Source organism: Acanthamoeba castellanii, assembly GCF_000313135.1.
Source record: "Acanthamoeba castellanii str. Neff unplaced genomic scaffold scf7180000084749, whole genome shotgun sequence".
Lineage (NCBI taxonomy): Eukaryota > Discosea > Longamoebia > Acanthamoebidae > Acanthamoeba > Acanthamoeba castellanii.
In genome coordinates, this window is record NW_004457364.1 from 28,988 (window position 1) to 37,780 (window position 8,793).

General features: G+C 61.9%; 3 protein-coding genes across 3 annotated transcripts in view; 1 reads left to right on the forward strand and 2 right to left on the reverse strand.

Moving 5' to 3' along the window:
• Window positions 1-2,807, reverse strand: part of ACA1_191590 (uncharacterized protein) — a gene marked incomplete at both ends in the record, with an annotated part of 4,507 nt that extends 1,700 nt beyond the window's left edge. Inside the window, 9 exons of the mRNA XM_004336426.1 lie at window positions 16-67; window positions 186-304; window positions 404-522; window positions 609-752; window positions 872-1,154; window positions 1,280-1,417; window positions 1,583-2,037; window positions 2,141-2,368; window positions 2,729-2,807. Coding sequence (XP_004336474.1) covers window positions 16-67; window positions 186-304; window positions 404-522; window positions 609-752; window positions 872-1,154; window positions 1,280-1,417; window positions 1,583-2,037; window positions 2,141-2,368; window positions 2,729-2,807 — 1,617 coding nt within the window. The remainder of the gene's footprint in view (window positions 1-15; window positions 68-185; window positions 305-403; window positions 523-608; window positions 753-871; window positions 1,155-1,279; window positions 1,418-1,582; window positions 2,038-2,140; window positions 2,369-2,728) is intronic.
• Window positions 2,808-4,026: 1,219 nt separating this feature from the next.
• ACA1_191700 (Ras subfamily protein) lies at window positions 4,027-6,973 on the reverse strand (the record flags this gene model as incomplete). The annotated part of the gene is made up of 12 exons (XM_004336427.1): window positions 4,027-4,057; window positions 4,154-4,289; window positions 4,379-4,499; window positions 4,625-4,720; window positions 4,812-4,950; window positions 5,071-5,255; window positions 5,392-5,567; window positions 5,702-5,799; window positions 5,886-5,986; window positions 6,093-6,145; window positions 6,243-6,367; window positions 6,798-6,973. The coding sequence occupies 12 exons, from the start codon at window positions 6,971-6,973 to the stop codon at window positions 4,027-4,029; spliced, it is 1,437 nt and encodes a 478-aa protein (XP_004336475.1).
• Window positions 6,974-7,917: 944 nt separating this feature from the next.
• The window catches only part of ACA1_191710 (uncharacterized protein), a gene marked incomplete at both ends in the record, with an annotated part of 1,861 nt that continues 985 nt past the window's right edge, over window positions 7,918-8,793 (forward strand). Inside the window, 3 exons of the mRNA XM_004336428.1 lie at window positions 7,918-8,112; window positions 8,331-8,403; window positions 8,550-8,765. Coding sequence (XP_004336476.1) covers window positions 7,918-8,112; window positions 8,331-8,403; window positions 8,550-8,765 — 484 coding nt within the window. The remainder of the gene's footprint in view (window positions 8,113-8,330; window positions 8,404-8,549; window positions 8,766-8,793) is intronic.

An 8,793-nucleotide genomic window follows, 5' to 3' on the forward strand; every position in this document is an offset into this window, starting at 1 on the left:
GCGNTCCAGCCAGACAGCCTCGTGGTCGCCTTCGCGTTTGGCGTGCTCCACGTGCAGGGCGAGGTCCCTGCCGACGAGACGAGCCACGGACGGGGGCGGGTCAGATCCATAAACACACGACACACACGACACACGACAGAGGAAGAGGGAGAGAGGGAGAGGCAGCGGTGGGTGGTGTGGGGTACCAGCCGTGGGAACGGGCGCCGGCGTTGAGGTAGCCGCGCAGGTGGTCGATGGCCTCGCCCCGCCGCTCCGGAGCATAGCAGAGTACGTAGAACCAGGCCTCCAGCCCCAAGGCCGAGTCCTTGACATGAAAACATGTTGTTGCGGACATGAAAACGTGTGTACATAGAAATGAACTGCTGAGCTTGCACGTCGCGTGTTTTGGGGGACGTGTGCGCACCTTGTCCTCCTCGGCGGAAAGGCGAGGGATGACCTGCTCGTCGAGCATGTCGAGGCCTTCGCGCCTCCGCCCACAGGAGAGGAGGAAGCCGCTCAAGTTGGCGTGCCACACCAAATTGTCTGGCAGCAGCAGCAGATGGTGGAGTGAAGTGAGCCAACCGTTGCAGCCCGCCGTCATCGTCATCGTTGGCGGTGGGAGGGCGTACCGGCATCTGCGCTGAGAGCGCGCCAGTAGAGGTTCTCGATCTCGAGGGTGGCCTCACGACCGAGCTCGCCGGGCGCGTACCGGTGCTGGAAGAGGAACGTGGCGAAGCTGCCCAGGATCCACCCGTCCTTGGCATCCAGCTTGTCTGCGGTCGTGTGTGTGTGAGAGAGAGAATGAGTGAGGAGCGCGTGTGTTGTGTGTGTGTGTGTGTGTGTGGAGCGTCGACGTGTGCGCGGTGGGTGTGCTGCCTCGCGGGAGAGATACCCTTGGCGGCGAGGATGCGCGCGGCCTGGCGGAAGGCGTGCTCGGCCTCGCGGAGGCAGATGTCGCGGTCCTGGGGCTTGCCGGCGAGCTTGGCCTTGACCTCGGAGAGGAAGAGGCCCTGGTAGGCCAGCGCAAAGTAGGCCCGGGGCCAGTGCTCCTGCATGTAGCGGTAGTAGTCCTCCGCCTGCCGGCTGTCGTGCAGCAGCTGCACGAAGAAGGAGAACGCCAGTTCCTCCTCCGCGTGCGTGCTCTCCCCGGTTTGCTGGATGACCCGCACCAGCGTCTGCCGAGCGTGACGCCGCACAGAAAGTACCCCGCGCCCCGCGCCGTGAGTGCGGGAGCGCGGGCGACATTTATTTGTGTAACGCGCACACCACACGGCAGTTGTGCGCGTGTCGTACTACGTACCTTGTAGGAGGGGATGTGGGTCTTGTCGGCGTGGATGGCCTTGAGGGCGTACTTGCGCGCGAGCGGCAGGTCCTTTTCGTAGAGGGCGAGGGTGGCGATCTCGTGGCTGTGGGCCAGCGACAGCTGCCCCTCCGTCTCCTGCAGCCATCAAAACCAAACCAACCAAACCAATAAACAAGAGAGAGAGAGGAGAAGGAAAAGAACGTGCGTGCGTGCGTGCGTGCGTCAGTCGCGCTCGCCCGTAATGCGGGAGTCGGGGGCGGGGAGGAGGGTTGGGACGGGGGTGGTGGGGGCTGTGCGCACCTCCCGGCGCAGGAGGATGCCGATGTACTGCTGCAGGAGGGCGCGCGACTCTTCCTCGCGGGCGAGCTGCAGGAGGGCCATCCCCTCGAGCTTAAGGTAGATGATGGGCAGTTGCGGCGCCTGCTCCTCGCGCGCTCGGTCGGGGGCCAGCAGAGGGTTGGCCGACGACGACGACGACGAGTACAGGTGGAGGGACGCCGCCGAAACGGTCTTGCGCAGGCGAGCAGGAGAGGCGGCAGAGGCGGCCACCTGCTGGTCTGCGGCCGTCGTAGCGTCGTCGGCGTGGTCGCGGGTGGTGATGGCCCACTGCTCCCGCACCTTGCGGATCTGGAGCAGGCTCTCCTCGTAGAGCTTCGTCTTCTGGAGGTAGTGGATCAGCTCCCTGCGCGTACGCTCGTCCCCCGCCGTGACCCTGTACTCGTCCTCTTCGCAGAGCGTGTAGGGCCTGGTGTAGACTGCCCACCACGTTGGTGGTTGTGGTCAACTCGCAACGCAACGCAACGCGCGCCTCGAACAGCAAAAATCTTGTAGAATGTCAGGAGAAGAGGCGGCACGCACCTTCTTCCACGAGGCCCAGGTGCTGCCAGTTGGCTTCTCGCCTGAGCTGGAGGCCGCCGCCGCCCTGCGCAATCTTCCGGGTCCCGTCCAGCAGGTCCAGCAGAGCCTCGGACTCGTCGGAGCCGGGGTCGTTCGTGAAGCGCCAAAGCCGCGGCACCACGTCGGGTTGTGCCAGGGCAAACCAATTCACACGCCGCCAGCGGTACGTCGGGTCCATCACCAGCACCTCTGCGGCCCCGTCCCCACCATCGGTGGTGACCAACGCGCGTGCACGAGACGAAGGCAGGAGAAGAGAAACAAATTGTGATGTGTGTGTGTATGTGGTGTGTGTGTGTGTGTGTGTGTGTGTGGTGTGTCGTGTGTGGTGTGTCGTGTGTGGTGTGTGTGGTGTGTGTGGTGTGTGTGGTGTGTGTGGTGTGTGTGTGTGTGTGTGTGTGTGTGGTGTGTGTGTGTGTGTGTGTGGTGTGTGTTGTGTGTGGTGTGTGCGTGTGTGTGTGGTGTGTCGTGTTGTGTGTGTGTGGTGGTGTGTGAGGTGTGTGTGTGTGTGGTGTGGTGTGTGTCGTGTGGTGTGTCGTGTGTTATTACCACCGGGGGCGAGATGCTGACGCGAGACCTGCTGCCCGATGATTTGCATGTCAGCCACGTGCAGCGCAAGAAGGCGCGCCATTACTTCTGTACGTAGGCAAGGCCACGTGGCGGCAGTAAGCAGATGACTCCGGTGCCGCGTGCGTGCGTGCGTGCGTGCGTGCGTGCGTGCGCAACCAGCCACAAGTGAGTGAGTGAGAGAGAGAGAATTGGCTTGCCTTTGAATCGGTCCTCGCACTCTCCGAGAATGCAGGTGTCGAAGTCGTTGGTGCGCCACGCGCGAACATGTGCCGGAGTGCGCGCCAACCGCTCCTCGGCATTGAAGTACTGGCGCTCCATGCCCGCCAGGAAGCTGTGCTCACAAAGGCGCATCCGCCAACCGGTGAGCGCACAACGGCAAACGCCACGACCACCACCACCACCACCACCACCACCACCACCACCACCACCACCACCACCACCACCACCACACAAGTATGGCACAAACGTGATGCACGCGAGAGCGCACATGCGGGAGGAGGAGGAGAGAAAGAGAGAGAGAGAGAGAGTAGAGGGGTTGGCAGTCATCGCACCTGTTTCGGTCCTGGGGGAGGGCACCGCCGCCAAGGGCGCAGCGCACGAGGGCGGGGTGAAGGCCGAGCTTCCAGTGGATGAAGGCGGTGAGGTCGAGAGGCAGCTCCTCCAGGAGGAGACGGCTGAGCGGGTTGGCCAGGTCGCCCACGACAAACACCACCAGCCGGCCCCTCGTCCCGGCGCCCCCGCCCGGGAGGGTCGGGCCTCCCCTCCTCCTCTGGTTGAACGTGGCGTGCAGGTGCTCCAGTATGACCGGCCGCATCTGCACCAACTGCTGCTTGAGCTCCGTCTCCGTCATCTTGTGTGCGCGTGCGTAGATGGACCGCGGCCCGGAAGCGAGGTTGTCGTCTGCCTCATCGACGTCGTTTTCATCGTCAAGAAACCAGGGCACGCGTATGTAGTCGACGCTGCCAAACGCGCCTGCGCCCATCACCACCTCTTCTTCAGATCCGGCCTTACCTCGGGCGGCAAGCAGGCAAATTCGAATTGGGCAAATGTGGGATTGCGATTAGGACCTTTGGTCTGTTTAATAAGATCCACGTAGCGATGGTTGCCAGTCGCATCCACAACGAACCATTGCGTAGGCACGCACATGTGCTCGGTGGCCGTGAGGCAGCATCTCTTCATCTCTGGTTTGTTTTGTTCTTTTTCGCAATCGAAAAATGGCGCCAGAAGAGCACATTCCTCGAATTCACTTTGAAGTTCCATGGTCGACCCAAATTCAAGCTTTACTTCTGGTTGCGGCACTGGACGAAGTACCTGCCAGCACACACACGAGCACTTGGTTGTCAGCGATCGCTGGCACGAGAGATGTAGGCCGTGTGTGTGTGTGTCGTGTGTGTCGTGTGTGATTACCCTTTCCTCGCAAGGGCGGTCCGGCACTTGTAGGCGCCGCAGTAGCGGGCCAGCCAATCTACTCGCCAGTGGCCGTCCTTGCCCAGCGAGGAGGGGTACTTGGCGCGCAGGCTGTCCACGTTGATGTCCCCGACCGCTGATCCCCACCATACAGGGCGCATCTCACGGGGATGAGTGGAAGCGAACGTCAAGAGCTGTGCTTGCCCAAGTGAGAGCGTATCGTACAAAGGTGGGCGTCTTCGGGTAGAGCGAGCAGCGACATGTGGTGGCTTTTGGCAAAAGCGAGCAGGGTCCGTGTCTCCGTGGTGAGCTCGTTCGTGTAGATTTGATTGGTGCGTGGCTTGACCTGTGTCCGCACGGGCGAGAGAGAAAGAGCGTTCTGTTAGTATGGCCGCCCCATTCCCACCACCCATTATCGGCATTCCTTCACCCTAAGATCTTTGTTTGTGGGGGGGGGAGGAGGGTGGCTACCGTGGCGAGGGCGTGTAAGTGAGCCAGCGCTGCCTGCTGAAGGCCGCAGGTGCCAAGCGTGCGCAGGCGGCCGTCCGCCACCAGTTCTTCGAGCGCCTGTCGGGGGGGAGGAGGGTGTTGAGCAGCAGCCAGCAGCAGGTACTGCTATGGGGACTGGTGCATGCACAGGAGGGGGGGGGGCAAGCACCCGCCACGCGGGCAGGAGCAGCTCGTCAACGGCCGCCTCCGGTGAGACCCGCAGCAGCGAGGACGAGGAAGAGGACGAGGAGGTGAAGGAGGGAGGCGGCGCCAGCAGGAGCGTGTCGACGAACTCCACCTCCAGATGTCTACACACGTGGGGGGGGGGGGGGCGTGGGGGCCAATGCACGCGAGTGAGACAGAGTGAGAACTGGACGACCGTGCATGCACCGCGAAGACCCACGTGTCGTGTGGTCAGGCACACGCACCGGAGCAGCGCAGCGACGGCCTCCCGCACTTGGGCCTGTGCTTGGCTGGCACCAGCGCCCTCCCCCAGGAACAGCTTGACGGTGAGCTTGACGTCCTGGTGCTGCGCGCCTATGGCAAAGGCGCGGCGGTCCTCAAGGGCTCCCTGCTGGCTCCGGTAGAGCGCCACCTCGCACATGCGCAGCAGCTGCTAGCACCACAGCACCACACCCGCAGCGCAGCAGCCGGTTGTATACAAGTTAGCTGCACAGGTGCCTGGCAGCACGACAGAGAGGAAGATTGGGTGATAGATTGGGGGGGAGGCATGGGCAGCTCGTAGGCACCTCGGTTCGAGGCGAGGCGTGGGGGGCGAGGGCGGGCAGGACCTGTAGCACGTTGCCCGTGTGCAGCAGGAGCGATGCCGGGACATTGCCGCCCTCCTTCAGCTCCTCCCTCTGCTGCTGCTGCTGCTGGTGTTGTTGTTGTTGGCGCTGGTCTTGGTGGTCCATGAGGTGATGTGCTGTTGCTGCTTTTAGCATGATTATTATTGTTATCAGGTTGTTTTTTTTTAACATGCCCTGTTGTTTCTTTATGATTGGACGGAAAGGGTAAACGGAAAAAAAAGGGGGGTGCGCTAACAGGAGCAAGAGGCACCAGGTCCGGTCTGGTGGGTGGCAGCATCTCCGGCCTGCAGGCGCACGACGTCGGTGCGTGCAGCGGGCTCCAGGCGAGGCATCGTGGATGAAGATCGCCTGCGCGATACGACTGCGTTGGTCCAATGGCCAGTGGTGCACCACCACCACCACAACGGGAGGAGGAGGCCGGCGTGCTCTCGTACCTCACGGCGGCCTCGGCCAGGGAGCGGAACATCTGCTCCACGTTGATGTCCTTCTTTGCGCTCGCCTCCAAGAAGGGGAGACCATTCGCTTCTGCAAAGGCCTGGCATAAACAGACAGCGAGAGAAGAGCGAGAGAGAGAAAGAGAGATGAGAGTTGGTGTGAGTACAAAGGCGCCTTTGTGCTGGCGTAGAGGAGAGTTTGGCCACCTTGCCCTGCTCCGTGGAGACCTGCCGTTCGTGTTCGAGGTCGGCCTTGTTGCCTGACCAACGACCGGGCCGCGTGAGAGGCAGCAAGCAAGCAAGCAAGCACGCAAAGGAGAGGCCAGGGCAGCGGACGTTGCGGGAGCAGCAGCGTACCAATCAGCAGCTTCCTCACGTCGGACTTGTGGCCTAGGTAGCGGTTGACTTCCTGCAGCCAGCTGCTGACGCTCTGAAAGCTTCGTTCGCTGGTGATGTCATAGATGAGAATAATCCCGTTGGCCCTGTGGAGGAGCGCTTCCAGTGTGAGGACAGGTTCTTGAAAGAGACGCGCACGAGTACCACTAGCGCCGCGCCTTCAGGTGCCCCAGGGCTGGAGAAGTTTACCCCCGATAGTACGAAGTCGTGATGTTCCTGGCGTGTGTGTCGTGTGTCGTGTGTCGTGTGTCGTGTGTCGTGTGTCGTGTGTCGTGTAGCATGGCAAGAAAAATGATAATCACGATGTCAGCACAGATAGCGGACTCGAATGATCGCTGGGTGGCGCGTGGCGCACCGGAATTTCTCTGTCATGGGGCCGAGGAGTGCGCAACACGCGTACGTGGCATGTATGCGCACACGTGCGGGAGGAGGGTGAGCAATGCGGCAGGCCAGGGAGAGGACAGCAACGGGAAACAGGCGGGTGAAGGGAGTGCGGTGGTGAACGACTCGATGTACCTTGGCCTGCTGTGTCCCTGGGGGTGGGTGGGTTGCCAGAAGACGGTGAGGTGAGGCCAACAAAGGCGCGTGGAGTTGAGGCACGTGTAGGTGTATACCAACCATATCTGTAGCTTGACCGTTTGGCCGTCCACGGTGAGGGTCTTGATCTTGAAGTCCACCCCTATTGTGGGCATGCTCTGCCCGACGTACGTCTGCGACCACCACGCACTCAGCCAGCCATTACACACGAGCACACGAAACAAGGGAAGGGGTCTTGTGTATGTACGTTGTCTGCATACCGAAGCAGCAACGACCTGCGGGCAATGGACCACCAGCAGCAGCAAACGTGCTTGAGAAAGCGAACCAACACAGTCCTAACGCTGGGGGGGGGAGTCGTACGATTTGCCGACGCTCGCGTCACCTACAAGCACCACCTTGATAAGGAAGTCGCTGTCATCCACCCCAACGCAAGTTAGTGCTCGGCACCCGGAGAAAAGAGGAAAGGGGGTGTGATGTACAAATCCATCTCGGCTTCTCTTTTTGTGGCGAAAGGAGAACGAAGGCTATTTATTTTTTTTCATTATTTTTTCACATTATTTGTGATTTTTCTTTTGCTGCTTTTGCGAGTGTTGATGTACAGAAAAAGAAAAAAAAAGGCCAGATGGGGGAGGCACGAGCAACTCTGCGCGCCGCCTGGCCTCACCACGAGCAAGAGGGGTGCCTGGCCTCTGAAGAGGCGGAGGCCACACAATGCTCTGCCGCCTTGCTGCAGCAGCTGGTGGCGGCAGCGACGTGGACCACGCGAGAGCTGGAAGCCAAGACGGCTCTGCTGGTGGTGCCCGCCCCCGCTCCTGCCGCCCGCCCAGGTCTCCCCAAGGAGGCTCCCTCCTCCTCCCTCGTCGACGGAAAGAAAAGAAGGCGCCAGCAGCAGCCGCCTCCTTCAGCAGTCGCAGCCGAAGAAGCTCCGCTACCGCTCGTGCTACGCCCCAACAGAGCCGCAGCAGTAGCGGGAGAGGAAAGAGAGGGATGGAGAGAGGACATCGAAGCAAGCACGCGCCACCACCGAATGCTGGCTGTGGCCCGTGCCGCGCTCCCTAGAGCTCGTGGCCACTCTGGTGGTGCTGCCGGTGGTGCGAGCATGAATAGCGGAGGCCTCCTCTCACGCAAGCGGGTGCGAGGAGAGCAGCCGGCAGCTGGCCCCTGGCCGGCCGAGGCGTGGCTGGGCGGGCTGGCCGAGCTGACCCTGCTCGCCAGCGACTTTGACCAGCACGTGTGGCCCTGGCTGCTCACTCACCCGGCCGCCACCCGCTCCGACTCCCTGCGCCTCGCCCTCGTGCGTGCCACCCGTTAGAGTGCACCTCTACTCCTCCTCTCCTCCTCCCTCTCTCTCTCTCCCCCACTGACTGACTTTCGTTGTGTGCCTATGTCGTCGCTCGGTGTGGTGTGTGTGTGTCGCTGTGTGTGTTGCTGTGTGTGTCGCTGTGTGTGTGTGTGTTGTTTGCTGTGTGTGTGTTGCTGTGTGTTGCTGTATATATATTGCTGTGTGAGCAGGCGTGCGGGGAGGAGGACGACGAAGCCCGCGCCAACCCGCTTCTGCTCAACGTCTTCGCCGTGCTCGCCCTCGGTACACGACTCTGCAGCAAACTATCCCCTCACCATCGAGTGCTTACCACCACCCATCACGACGCACGCACACACGCCTCACACGCACCACACGCACACGACACAACCACCACCACACGCACCACACGCACCACATGACACGCACAGCGGCACAGTTTCGAGGGGAGCCCAAGCGTGCCGAGGAGTACTACCAGCGGGCGCGGGCACACCTGGGGGCGCTCTTCGATGTCCACGCCATCGAGGTGGCCGAGGGCCTTCGTGCCCTGGGCCACTACTCCCTCGCCCTGGCGGACTTTGCCCGGTACTCCTACTACTACTCCCTTGCCCTCTCCATCTGCCGCTCCCTACGCGCCTACAGCTCCGGTACTCCTCCTACTCCTACTCCTGCCGC